The 26,544-nt window shown below is 39.7% G+C and overlaps 1 protein-coding gene across 1 annotated transcript; it reads right to left on the bottom strand.

Annotated features, from left to right (window-relative positions):
- LOC131248918 (uncharacterized) lies at positions 1-25,551 on the bottom strand. Its single transcript, XM_058249437.1, has 3 exons — positions 25,363-25,551; positions 24,994-25,217; positions 1-532 (listed from the first exon to the last, which is right to left on the bottom strand). The coding sequence occupies exons 2-3, from the start codon at positions 25,183-25,185 to the stop codon at positions 173-175; spliced, it is 552 nt and encodes a 183-aa protein (XP_058105420.1). The 5' UTR covers positions 25,186-25,217; positions 25,363-25,551; the 3' UTR covers positions 1-172.
- Positions 25,552-26,544: the final 993 nt, after the last annotated feature.

Genomic DNA, 26,544 nt, shown 5'->3' on the forward strand with positions numbered 1-26,544 from the left:
TAGAACTAATGCTCCATTGCATCATTCCAATTGAAAAAAAACGCCAAGTGTAATACATATCAATTCTGTTCATCAGGGAAAACCCATGTAGACAAATACATACAAGAAAGTTTCTGTTTTCACTCTCAAACATGATTTCCGTTGGGACAAGGCACAACTGAATAGGCCTTGATTAACTAGTTGCCTTCCCAGTGACTCGTTGGGCTATCCATCCCAAGCCATCATACAGTCCATCACCGGTGATGGCACAGCAGGCTTGGATGTGCCAGTCATGATTCTTGATGCTGTGGAGTGAAAGGGCATCTGTGATCTCGGCTGGTGACATGGCGTCCTTCAGATCCTGCTTGTTCGCAAAGACTAGGACAACCGAGCGCTCGAGATCTTCGTGTTGGAGTAACCTGAACAGTTCATCTTTCATTATGTGGATCCTGGCCCGGTCAGTGCTGTCTATCACCACAATTACGGCGTGTGTCCCCCGATAGTATGTCGCCCATGAGGTTCTCAATCGTTCTTGCCCGCCCAAGTCCCAAACCTAATGATGAGAATAAGTTAGTATGCAAATAAGGTGCAGATTTTATCAACATGGAAAAAACGATGTTTGCAGCTGATTGGATAGACTTATGCTATATCAAGCTTTTTCTTATGAAAAAAAAAAAATTTTAAGAAATTAAAAAATTAAAAATAATAATAATAATAATAAAAATAAAAGAGCACAATGAGCCAACCAGCATTAGACAAACTAGATCGAATCAAACCAGAACACTGAATATGCGAGAATAAAATAATAAACATATTGCAATCATCCGTATCTCATAACATTGCAGCAGGGGGGGGGGGGGGGGTGGGGAGCATTTCATTCTTCCCATTGGGCATGTGGGGTACCTTTTTCAGTTGAAAAGGTGCATGAAACAAACATCCAAATCTCCTCGGGAAGCCAAATGTGCTGCTGCAGATGAGTCACAATATGTGCTTTCTCACTTTTGTTGGTCACAACTACCAATGAGAATGGAATACCACAGCCTTCCATTGTTGGATTGAAGGAACTGTACAAGCCATTACCACTAGGCTGGTGGGGCTAATGGTGGTGTCCATTTGATGCAGTTTGCATTCAAAAGTTTTAAGGGACTCACCCACCAACACTAGTTTCCTCATTTCATACAAAATATCAAAAACTGGCTAGTGGATGTGGAATCTTCTTTCAAAGGGAAACAATCTATGGCCTTTGGAGCATTTAACAGTAATAGATCCAAGACTGCTACTGCTCAGTGACCAGGGCTGTGGGGAAAGGCATGGAGTGATGGGCCCAAGAAGCTTAAACTGATGGAGTCCTTCCTTCACCAGCCTTGGAAAGAGTTGTCTGGAGGTCATGAAAGATTCTTTCTTGTGGCAGTTGGTGGTGACTGGAAATTGGAGATGATATGTGCTTGAGACGGTCTTCCAGATGCATGCTCAGGGACCGATGCTCAGGAGTCGACGTTAGTTGTAGGGAGCACAATGATCACCATCTCTTTGAAGTTGTAGAGAAGAAGATAGCAGCTTATTCAGCTGCCATAGGTAGTGTCCCTGCTTCCAATGGACATCATAGTGGTTTCTTTCTATCAAAGAACGGCTCTTGGGCATCGCAATGGTGGAGCTATCTATTGACCGTTATAGGATGTTTAGATGGAGGCCTTCTCAATGGACTCAAGGTCCCTAGAGAGGGATGACATACATTAGAACACAGCTCCTAGGGGGGATTAGCAGGCAGCCTTCTGGATAATATGCCACAAAGACACAAATCCAGCAGCTTTTGCTTGGTAGTGGAGGAGAATTAGCAGACAAGTCGAGCTTCACCCTCACCAAGGAACAAGGAACAAGAAATATCTATGATAATAAGCATCTCAAAAATGACATTGTAGCTGCTTCGTTCTAGAGGAAAATGTAAAACAACCTTGATTGAGACTTCAATTGTAAAAGGAAAAAAATCAACGTAATTAAGCTTAAAACTGGTAATAAAGATAATACTCCCCATCTTTGCAAGGCTGGTCCATGTTATGGTTTCTTAATCTCTTAAGTCAAAGGTTCAAGGGGTTGGTGCCATCATCTCCAAAAAAAAAAAAAAAACAAACAAACAAACAAACAAAAGTGTTTTTAAAACCAGATGCACTGTCCGGTCCAACCGGACTCAACCAAAGTGGATATGTCCCCGGTCAAAATGGAATCCAACTGTTACATTCCTTGAAAACATTCGGTTCAGACAGTTTCAACCATCCGACCAGATGAGGTGGATGATTTTCATTGTTAGCATCCGAAACATACCATAAATCCTTTGTGAATGAGCACATTCTTAATGGCAAACTAACATAATGACATTAATTGTCAGCTTTGACGAAAGGCCGAATTTGGTGATTAGATAAATCTCAAAAGAAAAATTCTCAGATATCACAATTGAGGGGAATAAAGACCACATCTAAGTGAACCAGATAAATTGGTTGCTGTAAAGTAAAGATTAGGATTGCATCAACTCATGAACATTGGCTGCACTAAATTTTTGAAGAATCATAGTCCATGAGGATTGAGGAAAGAAGACAGAAAAGGAAAATAAATAACAACCTGAAGCATTCATTAAATACACAATCAGGGAATCTGTCGATTCATGTACCATCATCCCCATCCCAACTAATTGGGCCGGCTAATGAGAGAGAGAGAGAGAGAGAGAGAGAGAGAGAGAGAGAGAGAGAGAATCATCAATTCATGCAATGTTACCTCAAGGCTTAGCAGTTTGACAGCTAGAACCAGAGGAATGAAAGTTCCATCTTAAAAACTACATGAAATCTCTTGAGACTAGTCTCAAAAAGTTATGAGGACTTTGTATATTGGCACCCATGGTTTGATGATTTTACATAGAACCACCTGGAGTATCATATTTTCCCAAGACGGCAAGACCCACCTCAAGTTTTATGGACAAGTACAAAGACCTAACCAACTCAAGTTTAGCATCCATGGTTTGATGGTTTTGCATAGAAACACCTAGAGTATCATATTTTCCGACCTCAAGCTTATCATCCATGCTTTGATGATTTTGCAAGACCCACCTCAAGTTTAATAGACATGGCAAAGACCTACCCGCTGCAATTTCCTGATGGAATAGTTAACTTGGGGAAAATGACAAAAAAAATAAAAATAAATAAAACAAAATGCAACCAACTTGAATTTGCGCATCTCAAATTTTGTTTATTGGTATATGAGATTCCCTCCAGTCTAGGGCTGTCAATGCCTTGGATCTCACAAAAATGGATGATGTGGCCCAAATTAGGACATGAGCATATGGATGATTATTGGTCCATATGGTAGACCTAATATGTAGTAAAAACTTGTTCAAGGCACAGATGGGGCTAATTTTGACCATTTAGGGTTTTAGAAGGCTCGACTTTTTTTTACTTTTTTTTTTTGTTAGTGCACCCCACTGTCAGTTCACACTTCACTGTTAGCCACCCCTGTGGTACATGCCATAGTAGTCGCTACAGTCACACTACAATAACACAACAATCATGGGGAGAATCAAGTATGAAAGTTGGTTAAAAGGTGACAGGCCCATCTAGGACTTGATTAAATTCATTTGGAGCATGCTTCCCTCAGCAGTTACATAGGCATTTATATGGACAAAAACAAGATACTCTTCAACAATATCCTCACTTCCATCTAGTCATGGAACAAAGAAAATGAAGTTTCTTCTTGATGTTTGAGGCTCCTCACCAGATGAACAATATCCTCACTTCCATCTAGTCATGGAACAAAGAAAATGAAGTTTCTTCTTGATGTTTGAGGCTCCTCACCAGATAATTTTGAGGATGAACATCTCGGACATCCTTCGAAATTGAAGAGTGATTGTTTATGCCTATAGTAACACTTAGAGAAGAAACAATGTCTGGTCCCGTCTGTGCAGAGATGGCGGACACTTAATGTCGATGGAAAGTTTAACGGCAACCCTGAGAGGCATCTATGATCGGTGGGTTGATAAGAGATGAGCCCGAGCAGTTAGATTGACTTTTTCATGTCCCAGACAGTATCACTGATATGTAGAGGTGTACGCGAACCGAGCTAGCTCGGTTAGCTCGCTCGACTTGACTCGAAAAAGCTCAATTCGACTCAGTTCGAAGCTGAGTTCGAGCCGAGTCGAGCTGATTTTTTGAGCTCGAAAATGAGTTCGAGCTGGCCCCAGCTCGACTCAACTCGGATTGAACCCAGCTCAAATCGAACTCAGATCAAACCAGTTCGGTGACTCGGTTAATTTGATATTGATGTTGCTCACCAAGTGTTTGATGAAAGGACTCAAAGAAGCATGGCTGGTGGCAAGGAAGGTATGTATATGAAACCAACACCCTTTTTTTTCTTGATTTTTATGCTGCTTAGAAGGTGTTTGATAAAATACTTGTAAAACCGTTACTGCTATCTCAAATACAGCGAAATTTTGAAGGTGCAGTCAAGGTGTTTGTGAAAATGCTGCAATGGCGAACTCGGCTTGATCTTGGCTCGAACTCAGCTCGAACTGGCCCAAGCTGCTGACCGAACCGAGCCAAGCTGGCCAGTCAGGCTCGAGGACCGAGCCAAGCCGAGTTCGAGCTGAGGTCAGCTAGTGGCCGAGCCAAGTCGAGCTGAGGCCAGCTCAACTCGGTTCGACTCGATGTACACCCCTACTGATATGAATGAAGTGGAGCTTTTTTATATCAAAAGCACCAAGGAAATTTATTTCAAAGCACTTTGTTGGGCCCTTAATGATTGAATAAGACTTGCTCAATTGGGCATCCGGAACACTTGGCCCCATTGAAGCTAGCTCTCATGATGAATGAGATTAAATGGTACCTCTTCCCTGGTTATTACAGTAACAATGCAGTATTATTTGATTTCTTTTAGGTATGTCTATAGCTAGGATTTACCGTCCAACTAGCAGATAAGTTCCAACCTGTCAAGCATGTGCGACATCCAACCCATCCAATAGGTTGATCCCACCATGAGGATCACCAAAGTGCAAAAATTATCCTGATCCGCTCATCAAGTGTGGCCACATGCTGAGACCACTAATATGGATTAAAAAAAATACAGATGTCACCCACGTGGTGGGTGGATTGAACTTATTTGCAGTTGTTTGGTATGGTGGGGTCAACCTGTTGGACAGGCTGGATGTCACACAAACTTGACACAGAAAATGACAGACCAAAAAATAGAGGCTGGATGCATACAGAGCTGCACTAACAAATCATAGCATTATCCCAACAAACTGGGGTAGGCTACATGAATTCTTTTTTGCCACTCAATAATATCAAGGTTTGGAATGTCCTATTGTTCAGTTGGAAGTTTTGGCATAAATTTGAGACCAGCTGCCAACCTGATGCAACCCTCGTTTATCTGGGCTGGGGCCAGCAAGGAGAGCATAAAACTCCCAAAGGCGCAATGTAATAGACTATTACATAGGTTGATTACAATTAAGCACTATCTAATAGTCTACTACATAGATTAATTACAATAAACGAGTTCGGATTTATGAGTCATTTTATTAAAGTTTGGGAGTCATTTTATGAACGTGGACGAAAAATCACAGAAGTTGTACTAACTATCATGGGATTAAACTAATGAGTCATTTTATGGAAGTTAGGGAGAGTGATTGAGTAAAGATTAGGGCATGGGACAAATGTATCAGAAAATCAGTTCAGATTTATGTAAGGGAGGTCAACCGTGAAGGTTATTTTCTTACTTAGATCGCTGATCGAGAAGTTAAGGGAGAGGAGAGAGGATCTTTAAGTGGACTTCTTTAACTTAAAGAAAGAATATGATAGGGTTCCTAGAAAGAAAATTTGTTGGGGTGTTTGGAAAGAAAGGATTCTCAAGAGGATATAGTGGCCTGGATAAGAACATGTACGAGGGAGCAATAATTAATGTGAGGATCACTAGTTGAGAGACTTTCCAATTACAGTAGGCCTACATCAAGGGTCAGTGTTGAGTTGTATATTTTTCTATGGACGTATTAGCTAGGAAATTATACGCAGAGGTCCTTTGGTGCATATTGTTTGCAGATGGCATAGTCCCAATTGGCATAACAAGGTAGGATATGTAGACAGATGCGTCAGAATCTAAAGGTTTTAAAATTATTAGGACAAGAACAGAACATATGAAATGCAATTTTAGTAACAACGGAAGTGAAAACGAGAAATTAGTTAATATTAATGGCCAATAAGTGCCCCAAAATTACCACTTCCAATATCCTAGATTGATAATTCATGACAAAGGAGAGATTGAAAAAGATGTTGATCATCGAATTAGAGCTGTATGGATGAAATGGAATGTTCCTCTGAAGTTAACGCGATCCCCGTATATCAATCAAACTGAAGGGAGATTATACAAGACTAAGGTATTCGATAACGGTAGTGATGGCCATAAACCGCGATTACCGTTGATATGAGTTGTAATAGCCGTTATGGGTTTATTCTTCTTCCTTTTTCTTTTTCTTTTTTTTAGAGAGCCTATATGGGGCCATTACTGGTCAATTTTTCCATAACAGCCGTTATGATCCCGTAATGCGTAACGGATGCCACCGGTGCCATTATGTAATGACCGCTACAGCCCCGTAACAGCCATTACAGCACACTGTGCCAAGACAAATATAAGACCAACCATGCTTTATGGGACAAAATGATGGGCAATTAACAAACAACACGTTTATAGAATGAGTGTCTTTGTAATGAGGATGTTGAGATAGATGTGTGGTAAGATGAGGAAGGATAGAATTGGAAATGAACACATTCAGAGGAACTTAGGACTAACCCCAATGGGTAATAAGATATGGAAATCTAGACTTAGATGATTTCGTCATGTCTTCCAAAGGCCAAGAATTATAGCAGTTTGTTTAAGGCTGTAAAATGGCAAGGGAAAACTGAAAAGGCCATGGGTGGAGGTGGTAAGAAAAGATTTGATGACCTATGGTTTAACTAAGGATATGGTCCTTGATGGAGTGGAATGGCAAAAAAGGATTCATGCAGCCACCCCAATTAGTTGTGATAAGGTTTAGATGATTATGACGACGATATTTGTGTTATATATGGTTTTATTATGTATATAGTTATTGCATTTAAGATGGACCTGCTATAATATAGTTATATACATTGTTATGTACGCGTGCGCACGCGCGCGTTCGTGTGTGTAGTTATTACATTTACTTAGGACCTGCTTCAATATTATTTTTCTTTTTTTAGGTATATTTACAATTTGGGATTTAACAGAGTTTTGTGTGTTAGTGCATGTGCATGTGCGTAAGTACATTGAACATGTGTGTGTGGGCGCACATGCACACCTGTGCGAACACATATAGAGGCCCAACATGCGCACAAACACAGAATCATATAGATGCGCACATGCGTGTGTGTGTGTGTGTGTGTGTGTGTGTGTGAGAGAGAGAGAGAGAGAGAGAGAGAGAGAGAGAGAGAGAGAGAGAGATTGGCATGCTCCAATGCTTTCAAAGCACCACTCCTAGTTGCATTGGGACACTTAGCCAGTCCAATCCATTGATCTAGACTGTTCATCAGGTCCAACACACATTTCATGGGCTGCCATGCAAACATCACAGCGATCTGACAAATATTAACCATTTGATCAATGTCCTTTAACATGGAGGGTCAAGATCTATTGGGCAAAAATAGGTCCAGCCAAAAATGTGATCCATCTGTTTGCTAAGGACCGTCATGGATTGCTTATAATTCCAAAGAATCCCTTGTGTTATGCAATCACAACCATCCCATCCATAGCTTGGAAAACGGACTGCTATAGAAAAACAAGGCCAAATCAAGGATAGATTGGATCATCTTACCAGAATGATTTTTGCATAGCAACCCATAAAAAATGTTCTGTACTGAATGGACAGTTCAGATCAACTGATTGGAGTGTCCAAGTTACTGATGCAACTAGAAGTGAGAGCAAAGGTACAATGAGGTCAACCTCATTGGAGCTCCTAGTATGTCAAGCACAGTGGGACCCACCATGATGTCTATCAAACATCCACACCATCAACAATCAGATGCACCCTTCCATGGTGAGCCATGGGCCTAAACATCAGGGTAATCCATGACTTAGGTGGGCCACACCACAGACAACAATTGAGAGACCCACCCACTGAAACCTTCCTGATTGTTTTTAGGGCCCACTGAGATATGGTTCAGACATCCAACCATCCATTGTGTATATCCCACTTTGATGAGGGGTCACACCAAAGTTTAGGCCATGCCAAAACTCAAATGGACCACACCAAATGCTTTTAGATGTTTTAGGCATGATTTCATATGGTGTGGCTCAACTGAGTTCTGGACCCAGCTAGTTTTTTGGACATCCCATAACCTAGAGACACCAAATACACAGTGTGGATGTCAAACACACATTAGTGAGGCCACAAAGCTTGACCTCATGGGAAGCTCCCATGAGGTCGACCTCATAGAATACACACATACACACACAATGCACATATATACAGGGTGTTCAAATTATCTCCGATATTATCTTTATCTCCTACTTAGCGATACCGATAACGTTGGTAGTATCAGAAATTTCAGGTATTAGCAATGTATCGCTAAGTATCGCCAACGTATCAATATCACTAATCTAATCGCCAATATTTTCACTATGTAAATTCCAAGTGTCTCTTGTAATGCCAATGCATCAATATCGCCAATGTATCACCAATATTTTCGACTATGTAAATTCTAGGTAATGCTTGTATCATAAGTGTATCAACATTATTTTAATAATATCGCCAACGTATTAATATCATCAAAATTTTGTTTATTAAAAATAAAATTCAAATTTTTTTTTCATGGGCGCATGGTTGTATTTAGTGTTGAATTTGTCATTGATAATATTGATAATATCTTGGTAAATATCATGTGTCGTTGATATTTTGCAATATTAATGGATGTTTGAATGGAAGGTTGGGTAGTTAAATAGGTCGGATGGGATGATTGGACTGATTTCTTATAACAGCACATGCTTTTAAGGCTCGGACTGATTTCTTATAACAGCACATGCTTTTAAGGCCCCATTAAATGGAAACTTGTTATATATGCATTCTTTTTGCAATTTATTTTTTTTTTCTAAATATGCGAATATGTACATTTTAACATCCCCTGAAGTTTCGCTGAAAATTCCACCGTATTTACAATGTTTCCCCACATTTCTGGTTATTAGCGATATTATCAACGATATCGATATTGTTTCCGTATCCCTGGCCTGCAAAACTTGTAGTGATACCGATACTTCGAACATTGTATATACATACATACACATGGTTTGTAGATGATGCATCACTTGGTATATGCAATAAAGAAAGTTTTTTTTTTCTAGAGGAGCTCTCTTGCAAAGGGAGAAAACCCTGAAAATCAAAACTTTTCTTAAAATAGTGGGAAAGGCATGTGAATTCGTTCCTATCAATTATTCTTTTGCTACAATTTTAAATCTATCCACCCTACATCACCAGCCCATTTATCTGTTGTGGTTAAACTGATCAACGGCATTGATGGACTTAAAAATTAGGCTGGAATGCGTGAAAACCTTAGAAGGGCTGTTTTCTTCCAAAAGTTTGTCTAACCTAAACTTAGGGCCAACCCATTTAAGGGCCTATTTGGATTCATTAAAATATAAATTGAGAAAATGTCATTTTCATGAAAATGGTATTTCCATTGTTTTTTTATTTCTTGAAAACACCATTTCCATTTCCCTCTTATTTCCTGAAAATGCCCATTTTTTATTTCCTTGCCTAGGCATAAGAAATGTCATTTCCAAGAAGTTGAGAGAAATGAGAGCAAAAGACCCCTTTCTTTATAAAATGCCCACTTGGTAGTCACATGTGTCACCGCACCACATGTACAACCATCCGTCTTTAAGTGCCCCACATGTGCCAATGTGCCGCATTTACAGCATGTGCCACCGTCCATCTTAAAGTGTCACACATGTGCAACATGTACCATTGCCAATCTTTCACTGTGCCATTGCAACATCTTCAAATGCCCTACATGTGCAGTTGAGCAACATGTGCCACACGGCCACCATCTATCTTTACGAGCTTCGCAAGTGTGACATGCGCCGATATATGCGACATATGCATGTGCCACCAACCACCTTCAAGTGCCCCTCATGCAAATGTCCATTCAAGTGCCCAACATGTGCCAATGTGCCAAAATCCATTTTAAAGCACCATACATGTGCCAATGTGCAGCCACCCATCTTCAAATATGTCAACATGTCAGACACCCCAATGTGCCATATGTGCAATACGTGCCACCCTCATTTTCAAGCACCCCACGGTGCAAATGTACCATGTGATTGTGCCACCATCCATATTTAAGCACTCCACAAGTAGCGCATGTGGCATGTTGATATGTGTGGTGCATGTGGAGTGCTTAAATATGGATGGCCACATGTGCAACATGCCATGTGCAGCATGCGCCACCATCCATCTTCAAGCATCCCACGTGTCCCAATTTGTCACATGGAAATTGTTACACAACAAAATCCATCTTCAGTACACACACGTCACCTTCTATCTTTGAATAAAATTTTCACACAAAATTCTTTTCTTTTTTCAATATACTGTTAGTGGTTCCATGTTTTCCCAATAAATGGCAAAAGTAGAAAATCAGAGAAATGGTGCATGCAATTGGAATCTTAGTATCATTTTTCTTCAATTTATGGTAGTTCTAGTACAACTTTCTGTAACATATAATGATGTGTGATAACGGTATTTGTTATATAAATTAATCCACATTCATATATTATGGATAACATATCATCATCATCTGTGATAACAATATTTGTTATATAAATTAATCCATATTCATATATTATGGATAACATATCATCATCATCATCATCATCTAACTCCCTCGGCGGAAGTTTTGCGCTCTCGTTGCCAGTACCAAGCCCAAAGAAAGGAGGGTTGCTTCAGGACAAGGTTACCTGGATTGCAAGTCGCTTTGATACATATCATGGGAAGGGGTACGCAGTATACTACTTCAATACATGGTGCACTAGGGTTAGGATCATGTGTGCACTCCAACACATTGCATGCGCAATAGAGTTTTATATATGAACTCATATTGCAATTTATATATGAAATGATGGATGCTATTATTACATACCCCACATGCTCAGCGTCACATTATAACCAAATATATAAAAGTATAAATCTCTATATTGTATATATAAATTTTCATAAACTTAATCAATAGTAAGAACATAGCGATAATTTTGGGTCGCTAAAAATAGCGATCTGAATCACAAATGACCCATAATCCAGATTGGTCGACCCAGAACGGAAAATGTGGGGGATTTCAGCATAACAGTTTTCCCATAAATCCTGACCTTCTGACATTTTCTCATGCATATGGATGACATATATGTAATTGAAACCTCAATACATGTATGCCATTAATGTTGGGACTGACTGAATAGTAACAAGAATTAGATCTAGGGAGGACTGTCAATTCCACTTCTCCATTTGCTGATAGTACATAATCATTGTGGTGGTACTTCGGTGAGAAAAGTATCAAATCTTAGTTCCATGTTATGTAAATTGAGATGTTAAGCAGTGTCAGGTGGCAAAAATGTGGGGACTTCAGAAACATGATTGATTCAGAATGGAAAACGTGGGGGATCTTGGATTTTAGGTAACATTGCTTCAGGTTAGCAGCCAGTATCAAACTTCTGGCACAAGTTTTTTTTCTCATAAATCCTAACATTCTGACATTCTCATGTATGGATGACATATATGTAACTGAAACCTCAATACACGTATGCCATTAATGTAGTTGGGACTGACTGAATGAGTCATAAAAATTAGACCTAGGGAGGACTGTTAATTCCAGTTCTCCAGTTTGCCGATGATACATAATCATTGTGGTGCTTTGGCGAGAGAAGTGTCGAATCTTAATTGAATGTTTATTGAGATGTTAAGAAGCAGTGTCAGGCATGAGAGAAAATTAGGGAAAACTTCTGATAGCTGGAGTTTAGGTGGAGAATTCCAGATAAGTCTGGCAACGGACAGGGCCTGGTCCAAGAAAATTAAAATTTGGAAAGAGGATGGGTCCGATGGACCAGCCTGACCAGTGAAAAACTAAGCCAGACAAACCCCAGGCCTGCCAGGCCAAATTCCAGTGGGACGGTGTTTTACTAAGGTTAGGGTTGAATACTTTGAAATTCTGAATGTCATTAACTAATCACATATTCATGTATTCCATCAAAAGTGGGATTCCATCTCATTCATTTGATACCCAGTTAGCCAAACGATTGAGAAAAGATTGGTAGCTTAGAAAAGAAAATACTTGTGTTTTCCTAGGAGTACTTGCATGGGATTCCTTCTCCTTCACATAAACAACAGAGAAAAGTTTGGCCTGCTTGAAAAATACAATATTTATCTTTGCATGGAAAGGATTACCCAAGGATTGTTTTTGGCCTTATCTACATCGTGTCTCTCTTCAACCGACCATGTTGTGGCGAAATAAGATAGAAAACACCCTAAAGAGAGTTCATGGCAAGAACATCTTATAGAGTGGGTAGAATTTGCAATTGAAGGGGGAAGGAAGCATTGGCATTGGGAATTTATGAGAACATATCAAAGTGCTTTTCAAAAAGCAAGTGGTGTGCAAAGCAAAGCAGCAACAAATTCAGATGCGAAGCATCTCTTTCAAAATGTAAGCAAGTACAAATATGTAGGAAGCGGTAGCAGATGCGAGATTCCGAAGCAGGGATTTGAAGCTGGAGAGGCACCTACTTAGAAGGATCCTACAACTAGGGGCAGGAGACATGGTAGTGGAGAGGTTGGGTGTTAGGGTTGGTAGGAGTGGAAACTCATAGCAGAGTCCTGCAGCCAGTTGTACCCAAGTTGTAAACGAGTTGAAAAATGATATTGAGCATGCAGAGACAGTATTAGGTTTGGATGCCATGTTCCCAAGAGGACTACTCATGTTAAGGAGTACTAGTAGGTACAGCACATGCAGTGTACATGGAGATAAGAAGCGATTTGCAAGATATGGTAAAGAGGGTGGAGGAGCAATTGTAAAAAGGCAGTTATTACTTAGTTTAACCATCCAAATTGAAAAAATAATAATAATAAATTGCTGTAAATGGGTCATAATCCAAAAATCATTGTCTGAGAAATCCTAATGTCTGATTAGTAGACAGATGTTTGGTAAATTCAGACAATAGTATATTTTCCATTGAACCATCCTTAAATGTCCACCAATTGGAGGCATTTAAATAATCGAATCAGTAAATGTTTTGGATTAGAGTCCATCAAATCGTGGATAACAATTTGAGTGACTTGTATGCCAAGTTAACATATATCTTTGTATCAACCACCACTCTCTCCCAGAGCATCAAAGATTCAAAGATACATCCAAAAAACAGGTATGCTTCGCAGCAAGCACAGATTCACCTCCAAATTACCAAAATCACTTGTATTTAGTTTAAAATCTTTCCACGTCCTCACATAACGCATAAGTTTAGCAATCCGTAAAACTTACTGCCTAAAGACTTTTGCTCTGTGAACCTGTCTTCTCCTCTCATTATATATAGTACAGATTAGTTGGGAAGTTGTATAAGACGGGTATGGTATGTCAGAACTTAGAATTTAATAGAAAACTAAAGATGAGTACATAGTTTGTTTGTTTTTTTGAGTTATTGAAAACATTAAATGAGGTATATATCCCATGAAAAGGTGTTGATAAAAGACTGCGTAGATGGGACCTTCATATAGTGTTCTCAACAGGGATCCTTTTCTCATGCTCTCACAAATTTTAAGTGGATTATTCATTTCTTCTCCTATTGTAAATGTGTAGCAGGTAACTTCAAATCCATATAGAGTTGCAAAGTTCATTGGATTTTGATGGTAGACAAGGTTTCAGAATGGCACCTTCTAAAGAGCAACAAAACCAGACTTGCATGTGAGAGGTGATGTGAGGAGGTGGTTTAGGAGTAGGGGCGATTAAAGAGAGAAAAATTAGGCCTTATTAAGTGGCTGTGGAGGTGTGGAGAGGATCCTTCAACCATATTGATGAGAGAGGTGATTTCATGAAATATGGGGAACGTGGTGGTGTTGGTTTCCTACGTTTCCAACTAGGCAGTCTGGGTAGGAAGTGTGGAGAAAATCTTGGCAAATTTGGAAGGCCTATTGGTAATCCAATTATAGATATTACGTTCAAAGTCAGTTGACAGATTGAGAATGGCACGCATTCCATTGTCCATAATCGGAATAGGATTTGGTTCCATAGAATAAAATTTAAAAACGAAGCATTTTTTTTAGAAATTTTTTGGGGGATCTCTTCCTAGGGAGTGTTTTAAATTAGTGCACTATATGTTCTTAATTATTGCATTATTTCTTAAAAATTAGTGAATTAAAATCATAATTATTAATTAAATATTTGTCTGAAAGTGCAAGGTTTCAGCCACTATACAATGGAAATGCATCGGGCATGGTTGCTTTATGTAAAATTTGAGTCCAAAGTATGAAATCATGTAATTTAACATCTCCTGAAGTTTCATTTTAAACCTTTTCTCCAATAGTAATATTTCCCTCAGACATCAATACGACATTATGTATCCCAAGTCTCCAACGCATGTAACGACAACGATATTTTGAACATTGACCTGACCCAAATAGCTTGGAAAACACTATGATGATCATGAAATGTCTATATGTGCACTGTTCAGAAGTTCCAACGTGCATTTATAGTTACAAAACTACATCTTTCTATCACTTATTCATTCATGGCAAAAGTTGCATAAGAAATACATTTCTCGATGTCATTATGCATGTACGGGTAAGCCAGTAGCAAGTGTTTATAGGGCCCCATTTCTGACAGCCTTGTTTCCATATTCAATGCTAATAACCGTTTTGTCCATGATATGCATGTAGTAAGGATACGGATGGAAATGGTGCAAGAACCTTATACCAGGCACTTTAGTGTTTGACGCGCATAAAACACACGTAAGTTGCATTTTTTGAAGTGTCCATGCATAATAGGAGATGTGCCTTTCCAATTTAGAGAGACAGAGAGAATGTCCAACACAAGTGTATGCCCGCACATACCCATGTCCAGGTTACATTGACTGTGACGAAATTATGACATTTTCATCATGTCGTGAAGTAGTGAACTAGACTTGTCACCAGTCTAGCAGTATTCATCTAGAGTTCAAAGATATTTCTGATGATGATGATGAAGAAAAGGATATTTCTATATGCTAAGATTATCGATACCAACATGGTACAATTTTTCCATCAATTACAGATACAACACAATTTACTAGCACTAGGTACTGACAGATACCTGGGAGCAATAGCATACAGTTTAACCACATCCTATGTGCTGGGTTCATTATTTTCTCAAGTCCTAACAATTTCCTTCCTTCTTTTTAAGTGTGGTAGAATCTTATTGTAAAATGTTTGCATATATTATTTTGGATATATTACAGTTCTTTTGAATTTAGCATGTTTTAAAGGTTAAATAATTTACCTAGTTTGGTAAACTAAAAATACTAGGATAAGTGTAACTTTTCTTTCTTATATAATCATAAAAATAAATACAATGAATGTCTAATGAATGGAATACTTGTACAAGAACTGCTAAACCCACATATGCATGTGGGGAGGAAAAAAAAAAGGTTCCTAAGCATGATTTGCTTCATATTTAACCTAATAACGAAATTTTAATAAAAAATTATGAAACTAAGCAAGAGGCAATGCATCCTCAATGACTAGTAACCTTGTAATCAATCAACTGCTAGCCGAAGCATCTGAAACCACATTTGTCTCTTCTGAAACATGGCAAAAAGATATGTTCCAAGAGGAAGATGCGTCGTGAACCCCTCCAAAATAGAGGGCAACTTCCCAAGCTTCAAAGCTTTAATTATTTTACTTATTAATCAATAGGCCACATGACATCTACAATAAAAAATAAAATCATGATAACCAACCTCTAACCACTAACCCTGACAGAACAGTTAGCAATGCCTCTAGCTTAACAACTAAGTAAAAGGGAACCTAACTCAACCAAGTATAAGAATAAGAATAATACTAATAATGGTAAGAAAAAGGGAAAGAATAAGATGGGGGGGTGTACTGTAGAGACTCAAACCACAAAATCGTGTGTGAATTTACACGTGCATGTTCGAGCCGACAGGATAGTACACTCTTTGAAACAACCTTGCTCTCAAGGGTTGAAATTCGGAAACCACTACCCAAGCACATTCTCTATCCCAAGGTAACATCCATTGACTTGGATCAAGCTCTCATAAGTCATAGCAACACCTCAGTAAGCGAGAACCTATTGTCAGGTGGACCAAAACGCATACTTAAGGCTTGTCTAAACTTTACGTCTCCAATGGTATTGCGTACCATGAAACTGCATTACCTAGTAGACGCATGGAAATGAGAACAACCATTTGATCATCAAGAATCGAATTGAAGTTTTTGGATCACTCTGCGCAATTGACAAATTGAGCAGGGTCTTCATCAAATTTTGGAAATGTTATTCTAATTACAATGGCCTAGATCATCGTGCCTCCAACAAATCAATTCTCCTCAACATCCCGATCCTCATGTCCGAATTGTGTGATAGGGGAGATGTACAACTGACAGTTGATCTTCGATGGTACGATCTGGCGATTCTTGCTACTTCATTACGTCCTTAGTCAATTACTTAGCTGCTCCAAATACTGGAATATCATATCATTATTGATTGGCTCACGGTGAGCAACTCTCTCCCATAGACTCTTGATCTCTACTTCTATCACCGCTCTTCTTCACTACCAAAAAAATAGAAAGAGGAAGAGATCTCGCATACCAATTGACATGACCCTGGCCTCATTGGGTGTTTTAATCTCTTTAAGGTGATTAGTCTTAAAAGTGTGCCTGGGGGTTGTTCAATCAATTGTTGATCTTTGGCTGCAGAATCTGACGATTCCCCCTAGTCCATTACATCCTTACTCAATTACTTAGGCTGCTACATAAAAGGTATTCAAAAACGGTTATGCAACAGCCGTTACGTAGTGGTAATGGTCATAGCCATTACATAACGGTAATGGTCATAGCCGTTATGTGTTATGGGATTGTAATGGCCGTTACGGGAAAAAAAAAAAATTGGCCCATTACACGATCAAAACAGGTTTTTTTTTTCAAAAAGAAAAAAGAAAAAAAGGCCGTAATGGCAGTTATGTCCCATATTATGAGGGTAACGGCGGTGGTCATTAAAGCCACCATCACCATCATTGAATACCTTTGCTACATATTCTAGAATATCATTGGTCCATGATGATCGACTCTCTCCCATAGTCTCTAGGTCGTTGCTGGTTCACTACCAAAACCAGAAAGAATAAAATGACGCAAATACCTATTGACTTAAACTTGGCCAAATTGAGTGTTTTGATCTCTTTCAGGGGATTAAACTCCAAAACTCCGATCGTATTTCTTATTCGTGCATGGACCATATTACCTCTACAATCTTATAACAAAATCTTGCTAAACCTAATCCAAAAATTAACTGCACTTAACCCTAACAAACGATAATGATGGAACTAGCTTAACAACTAAATCCAAACAATTTCCAAAATAAAGAATGAATTATTCAAACCACAAATAAAAATAAGTCATACGTGAAACAATATTATCATAATATCAGTTATGTCACCTTTTCATGCAGGCTGTTCAGGTCACGATGACGACATACATGGCCGCTGAAAAGAAGTCAGAAACACAGGTTACAAGGAGAATCTTATAAACAGATATGTGATTACCCCAATAATGGAAGGCCCGCGAGTGTCTCAGCCCGATCCAGTCAATATCCTTCAGCATCTAGAGAGAAACCGGCTGGAAATTGAGAAACCTAAGTTTTGATTTGTTAAAAAAAAAAAAATAGCCCCAAGAAACCAACACATGTCCATACACCATTTTCTAGATTTCAAGCATGGACCTTCACTTGTATAAGAGATGAGATGGAGTCCTCCATCCTCTAATAATCCACCACTAAGAATCTTAACAATACTAATACAACTAAAATTCCCTGATCTATGGTGCTTGATCATGTCAAGCGTAAGTTGACCTCTTGGAAAGGTAGATCCCTATCTCTAGGAGGTCATCTCACTTTGATTAAAGCTGCTCTATCCAACCAGACCACCTCCTTCCCTGCCCTTTTCGTATGCCCTAAATCTATTATTCAGCATATTGATAAACTCATAAGGGCTTTTTGTGGAAAGGAAATTCAGAAAGTTTCAAGTTCAACCTTCTTAATTGATCAAATGTTTGTAAGCCTATTTCTAAAGGTGGTGCCAGTATCCGTGATCTGTTTGTCTTTAATTTGGACCTCGTTGTTAAGTGACTCTGGCATTTTGCTTCTGATCAAGGCTGCTAGTGGAGGCAGCTTTTGGCCAGTAAGTATGGCCTGGAGGATGAAGGGTGGTCCTCTGAGAACTCCGCCCTGTACAGCGCGTCTACTATGTGGAAGGCCATTTCATCCCTCAAGCCCCACTTCCTGGAAGATCTTTCTTTTAGTCTTTAGAAATGGCCTCCAAATCAGATTTTGGATGAATCACTGGGCCTCAAATAGACCTCTTGCCTCTCTCTTCCTTGCCCTAGCATCTATTGCTTCAAACATTAATGCATCTTCTGCTTCTTGTTTTCTAATGTTGGGTATGGGGCCTACTGCCCCCCTTGCAAGAGATCCCTCTATGACGATGAGCTTAGCGAGCTTTTGGGTCTTTTGGAGCTTCTGCCCAAGTTGTGGCCTGCCCCTAATGAAGCCGATTCTCCTGTTTAGTCTTCAAAGAGTTCCGGTTCCTTCTCTATTTGGTCCCCCTTAGCTGCAAGTTCCCTACGCCCTGTGAAGCCTTCCCCCCTCCTTTCTTTGGGGTTATGGAGCCCCTCCAAAGGTGTCTGCATTTGCTTGGCTCTTCGCTATAGAAAGGATTCTCATTGTCGACAAACTCTAGCGTCAAGGGATGATTCTCCCCAATGTTTGTTTATTTTGCTTATCAGCAACTGAATCGATTGATCATCTGTTTGTGCTCTGCCCCTTTGCGTGTGAGGTCAGGTCTGCCATCCTCTTTGCAGCTCGTGCACCTCTTGGGTGATGCCAAGCTTGGTTCGAGATGTTCTGTTTGCCTAGCATGGAGGTGTTTATCAGAAATCCAGTCACAGAGACACTTGGGCACTCCATTCTTACAGTTTTCTAGGCCATTTGGCCAGAGAGGAACTGTTGGTGCTTCCAGAATTACTCTTCCCTTGCTGCTCAGACCATTGCCCAGATCTTTAGAGACATTGTGGATTGGTTTGCGGCTTCTTCCTTTGCCAGCGGCTGAGCTTTCCCCTACTCATGCCTGGCATGGAGGTGTTTATCAGAAATCCAGTCGAAGAGTCATTTGGACACTCTATTCTTGCAGTTTTCTAGGCCGTTTTCTAGGCCATTTGGTGAGAGGGGAACTGTTGGTGCTTCCAAAATTGTTCTTCCCCTGCTGCTCAGACCATTGCCCTGATCTTTAGAGACATTGTGGGTTGGTTTGCGGCTTCTTCCTTTGCCAGCGGCTAAGCTTTCCCCTACTCATGCCTGGCATGGAGGTGTTTATCAGGAATCCAGTCACAAAGTCATTTGGACACTCCATTCTTGCAGTTTTCTAGGCCATTTGGCAAGAGAGGAACTGTCGTTGCTTCCAGAATTGCTCTTCCCTTGCTGCTCAGATCATTGCCCTGATCTTTAGAGACATTGTGGATTGGTTTGCGGCTTCTTCCTTCGCTACTGGCTGAGCTTTCCCCTACTCATGTCTATTTGGCCTTGGGGCTAGTTGTTCCTTAGGCCTATGGCCCGATTGAATTGTATAGCTTTCTTTTAGGCCTCTTGCCCAGTTTAGTTGTATAGTTCTAGGCTTTTCTCTTCTTTTGTTTTTGTTTTGTTCTCTTTTATTTGGTTTGTTTCTGTTGTCTTTCTATTTTCCTGTTGTTTTCTGTTTTTCTATTTTCTTCGACCTTTTGGCCTTTTAATAAATTTGCAATTTAAAAAAAATAAAAAAATAATAAAAATAAAAATAAAAAAATAAAAAAACTCTCTCTAATCAACACTAATCCAAGAATTAGCTTTGAGATTCCAAATTTAATCCAACAACAAAAGAAGACTTACCAGCTAAGTCATTCAACTGTGGATGAGTCTTCACATCTTTCAAAACTTCAACTAATGTGCATAATCCCAATAAACACCTACTGATGCAAATTGATGGCCATGATCTTTTTTCTTTTGGGCTAGTTTTATTTTATTTTATTTTTATGTATCCTGCTTTCTAATGGTCTTGTTGGGTAAGTAGGAGTAACTAAGTAATTTCATATTATTTTTGTTGGGTCTCTAAACGAGAGGTTGTAGAGAAAGCAAGGGACTTTTGGCTTTTACTTTTGTGTTTGAGAGGGCTCGCCTAGAGAGAGAGTTTGGAGGGGAGCCTAGACCCATCTACCACATTAAAATCTTGCCATTACTCTCTCCTTCTTCCATTATCTTCTTATATTTATATTCCCTCAACCCTGTTTGCATTATTTGGTATCAAAGCCTCTACTGAACCTATGATTTCGGTGAATCCCTATGGTGGCAAAACGTGGACGAACAGGTAAACGTATTCTGGAACGAAATACGTAAAGAGATGAAGAAACCGAGGCATTGAGAAGGCAAGTCGAGCGACTAACTCAATGATTGAATCGTCGTGACCTTCATTAGTAACACAATGATAGTGGTGCTTTCGAAAACCCTTTCTTCAATCGTGCTCCGCATGATGAGTCGAACAAGGAAGTCGAAGCCCAAGAAATCCAAATCAAAGGATGTAACAATAACCATGGAATCAAGGCCAACTCACATGAACCATAGGAGAGAGGCAAGCCAAGTTTTCATGGAAATACTCCAATGGGTCGTGGCAGTAGGACAGACTCAAAGCTTGCATTAGGGGGGCCTAATTCTACAATAAAGAAAGCCGGTGATAATGCTAATGCCACTTCAAGTCCACCTACTCAAAATTTGGATTGGTTGTTTAATTGCTTCAAACATGAGGAACACAAACATATGTGGCATGAATGCCCCGAGCGTCAAGCCAAGAATTTAGCTGCTTTTATTAAAGAAGGTTATGAATGAAAACCGCATGGAATTTGTTGATGACAAGCCAATTTATGACGAAGATGCCCATGAAGTGTTTGATGAAATGATTGAACCGGATGAAGGTGAAAGTATTGTTATTTACAAAGTTTTGGCCGCTCCTCGAGCACCCGAAGACAATTGGTTACAGACTAGTATCTTATGTACATGGTGAACATGTGGTGAGAAGGTATGCAATGTCATCATAGATACTAGGAGTGTTGAAATTTTGATCTCCAAGGAGATGGTGGGCTCACTTGAAGGTGGAGGAGCATCCCAAGCCTTACAAGATATCATAGTTCAAAAGAGGCAATGATGTAAGCATTTCTAACCAATGTCTCGTTTCTCTTACTATTGGAAAAACATACAAGGATGAAATATGGTGCGACATGGTACCCATGGATGCATGCCATTTGTTATTGGAAAGGCCATGGCAATATGATAGGAAATCCAAACATGATGGTGAAAAGAACAATTGAACATTTTGGAAGGATCGAGTGAAAGTGATTCTTGGCCCAACGAAAGATACCTTCCATCAAACTCTTCTAGGGAGAAAGGTAGCAATTTTCTCTCATTTGGTGAGTTTATCAATGAAAGTGCGAAAAGCAATCTTTTTTACATGTCAATGTTTAAAGAAAAGATAAAGATCACTCCAATTCCCAAGAAATTGGAACCCTTAATGAGCGAATTTGCGGATACTGTGCGGGATAAGTTACTAGGTGGGCTAGCTCCTATGAAAGACATACAACACCACATTGATCTCATTTCAGGTTCAAGCTTACCGAATCAAGCTCACTAATGTATGAGCCCAAAAGAACATGAAGAATTGCATAGTCAAGTAATGAGATTGTTAAAGGGGCTAGTCAAAGAAAGCATGAGCCCTTATGTCGTACTGGCATTGTTAACTCCTAAGAAGGATGATTCCTGGCCTATGTATATAGATAGCCAAACTATTGACAAAATAGCAATCAAGTACCGCTTTTGTATCAAGTGGTTAGATGATGTGTTGTATATGTTGGTCAATGCACAAGTCTTCACTAAAATTGCTTTGAGAAGTGGTTACCATCAAATACGGATAGGACCGGGGGATGAATGTAAAACAACATTTAAAACAAGAGAAGGCTTGTATGAGTGGTTAGTTATGCCATTTGGTTTTTCGAATGCTTCAAGCACGTTTATGAGAACAATGAACCGAGTTCTCCGTCCATTCATTGGGAAGTTTGTGGTGGTTTACTTCAATGATATCCTCATTTATAGCGTTAATGAAGAAGAGCACTTGAAGCACCTATGCGAGGTTATGAGAACCTTATAGAGGGGGAAGCTTTGACTGACTATGAAGAAGTGTAGTTTCTTAACCAATACCTTATCTTTTTGGGCTATAATACTTTGTAGGGAATCAGGGTTGATGAAAGCAAGGTGGAGGCCATTGCAAATTGGTCGGTCCCTAACAATATTAGCGAGATCCAAAGTTTTCATGGGTTGGAACATTCTATAGAAGGTTCATCTGGAGTTTTGGTTCTTTGATTCGGCGATCACCGATTGCTTGAAGAAAGGATCCTTTCAATGGACTAAGGAGGCGGATGAGAGATTCAAATTAGTGAAAGAAAAGATCTCGGAAGCGCCGGTGCTTGCATTGTCGGATTTTGATAAGGTGTTTGAAGTTGATTGTGGCGCTTCGCATGTAGGAATTAGGGCGATGTTGAGCCAAGAGAGCCATCCTATTGCCTTTTTTAGTAAAAAGTTGAATGATGTGAGGCAACAGTACTACACATATGATGTAGAATTTAATACCATTATACAAGCATTGAAGCATTGGAGGCTCTATTTGGTCCAAAATGAATTCATTCTATTCTCTAATCATGAAGCTTTGAAGCATATCGACAGCCAAAGCAAGTTGAACCGAAGGCATGGCAAATGGGTCTCCTACCTCCAAGAGTTCACTTTTGTAATTCAACAAAAAGCAGGATATCAAAACAAAGCAGCCAATGCACTAAGTCAAAGGGTGATGCTCCTTGGCACTTTGGCTTCCAAGGTCTTTGAATTCGAGTGCCTTACAGATCTATACGGAGATGATGCTTATATTGGCCCAATTATGAAATTGTAGAAATGGGGCATGTGATGGTTGTGTTGCTTGATGGGTTCCTCTTCAAGGAGGTCTAATATGTGTTTCAAACTATTCACTTCGACAAGCTATTATTGTGGAGCTTCATAAAGGTGGTTTAGCGATCACTTTGGGTGTGACAAAACGATGGCCTAGTGGTGGGAAAATATTTTTGGCTAAAGATACGAAAGGACATGGCTCGGTATGTGGAGTGATATAGAATATGCCAAGCTTCCAAGGGACACACACAAAACATGGAACTATACACATCATTGCCAATTCCTGTCTCCTTGAGTCAATATTGGAATTGGCTATATGTTGGAGGCTTCCTATAACCCAACAAGGTATGGATTTTATCTTTGTTGTAGTGGATCATTTCTCAAAGATGGCTCATTTTATTGCCTGCAAGTAGACAATGGATGCGACATATGTTTCTAACTTGTTCTTCAAAGAGATTGTTCGCTTGCATGGCATACCGAAGTTCGGACTGAGGCTTAAAATTTCTAAGTCATTTTTGGAGGCGCTTGTGGAAGAGGATAAGCACTACATTAGAATATAATAGTGCATATCATCCCCAAACGAATGGACAAACCAAGGTGGTAAATAGAAGGCTTAGAAACTTGTTGAGAAGCATTGTTGGGGACAAACCAAGACAATAGGACCTGGTTTTGGCACAAGCAGAGTTTGCATTCAATAGCTCAAAAAATTGTTCTATCGAGAAAAGCCCTTTCAAGGTTGTTCTTTATGAAAGGACCCCCAATCATGTGCTAGACTTAGCCCCTTCACCAATTTTGGGGTCAAGCAAGGAAATGGAGGACATGGTGATGCACATGCATGACATCCACGAACAAGCGCAAAAAAGGTTGGAAGAGAACTATAAACAATACAAAGAGGATGCCAATATGCAGGCATTCCAAGGTGTTTGCAGAAGGCAATTAGTTATGGTGTACTTGCGCAAGAAACAATTTTCGACCAACACCAATAACAAGTTGAAGCCAAAGAAAGTTGGTCTGTGTCAAGTGTTGATGAAAATCAATGACAACAGATATCGGATTGAGCTACAGGAAGGCTTAGATATCTCACCTACATCTAGCGTGACAGACCTTTTTGAATTTCACAAAATGTCAATGAAGCAAACTCAAGGGCGAGTTTCTCTCCAACCCCAGGGGAATGTTGTCAATGAATGGCCATGATCTCTTATCATTTGGGCTAGTTTTATTTTGTTTTATTTTCATGTATCCTGCTTTTTTATGGTTCAGTTGGGTAAGTAGGGGTAAGTAATTTCATATTGCTTTGGTTGGGTCTCTACCAAAGAGAGGCTGTAAAGAAAGTAAAGGACTTTTGGCATTTCATTCTGTGTTTGAGAGGGCTCTTGTCTAGAGAGTGAGGTTGGAGGGTGCCTTGTACCCATCCACCATAGTGAAATCCTGTCATTTCTCTCTCCTTCTTCCATTATCTTCTTATATTTCGATTCCCTCAACCCTATTTGCATTAACTACGAATGTGATTGTTTCCACAACACCTTTTCCCATCAAATAAAAACAAAATCCAGAATGTTTCAGGTGAATCAGGTCAGACATGAAATGCAACCAATATAACCCGATTTCTTGAATCATACATCCACAGCCAAAACCAACACATCTAATTCATCACCAAACAAGATTACGAAATCAGCAATTGCAAAACAGTTGATGAGCGAAAATTAATCCATGGATCGAACAACCTCACCTCAAACCTAATGTTCTTATAGACAAGCTCCTCGACGTTGCTCCCAACCGTCGGATTGGTGACGACAACCTCCCCAAGGTGCAGTTTGTAGAGCGTTGTTGTCTTTCCAGCGTTATCCAATCCAACAACCAAGATTTTATACTCCTTCGCCGGGAAGAGCATGAACCAGAATCTTGATATGAAGGCTCCCATTTTACCAGATCGATCAGCAAAAAATCGTCAATCTGCAGAGAAAAGATCAAATCTCATCAGATTGAAGAAAGAAAAGCACAAATCCAACATAAATCCAGGAAAAAAATCTTTAAGAAAAAGGAATGATCATTGAATCGGATCGGAAAATGAAAGGGAAGAGGTGCAGAGGAATCTGACCTGGTCGGGAGAAGATCGATAGAAACCCTAATTTACGCAAAAACGCACAAAATCCAGAATGATGTGGATTTGAGAGAGAGAGGTTTTCTCTGGCTTAATAAACGAGAAACCAGAGAAACCCTTATCGAGGTAAAAACGCCCAAAATGCAGAATTATGGATTTGAGAGAGAGTTTGGGGATGGGAGAGAGGGCCCGTCACGTTTTAACGGAATCGCTCTTCGGTCAGTGACAGCGTGGCACTAGCGTGCAGGACTGGATTACTTGTTGATCCACACCGTCCATCCAGGCTGGGATTCTGAGGGGCCGCTGTGTTTTATGTGTTGATCCACACCGTCCATCTATTTTTCCATATCATTTTAGTATGAACGTCAAAAAAGTCAGTCACGTCTAAAGATCGAGTATACCACACCACAGGAAGCAGCGGTGGTAATAACATACACGGTTCCAGCCTTTTCAGGGCCCACCATGATCAATATTTGCCGCGTAACCAGTTCATGAGCTCACGTAGACCTGGTTGAAGAGAAACAAAACTATCAATCCAAGACTTCTGCACCTCCCGAAAAAGTTTCGAACGATGAATGTTTTAACTCCATTTTGTGGTCCACTCGAGATTTGGATCCACCTCATTTTGAATCCGAGGGCCAGTTTAATTTTCCATGATACATGTAAATCTCGGTGAACAAGGAATTATTACTTTTTCGCTATGTTTGAAAATACAGGAGTAATTCCAGCTCCAAATACAGGAGTAATTCCAGAAACAAAAGTATTGACTTAAATATGTGGGCCCCACTATAATATATATAATATATCCACACCGTCCATCTATTTTATTAGAACATTTTTGAACGTGAACTGAAAAATGAGACAGATCCAATACTCAAATGGCCCACACTAAAGGAAACAGTGGCCTTAATTCGTCCACCATTAAAAGTTATTTTCTTCACTGGCCCACATTAAGGTTTTTTTAATTATCTAACCCATTTATAAGGTCACACAGGCGTGGATAAGGGGAAAACACAAATTTCAACTAGATTGAAAACTTTTAAGAGTCCGAAGAAGATTTTAATGGTAGGCATTTGATTCCCATTGTTTCCTATGGTGTGGTCCACCTGACCTTTGAATCTGCCTCTTTTTTTCGTCATGCCATAAATTCGGCTGGCATAACAAATGAGCAGTGTGGAT

The sequence above is a fragment of the Magnolia sinica genome, chromosome 6, assembly GCF_029962835.1.
Source record: "Magnolia sinica isolate HGM2019 chromosome 6, MsV1, whole genome shotgun sequence".
Taxonomy (NCBI): Eukaryota; Viridiplantae; Streptophyta; class Magnoliopsida; order Magnoliales; family Magnoliaceae; genus Magnolia; species Magnolia sinica.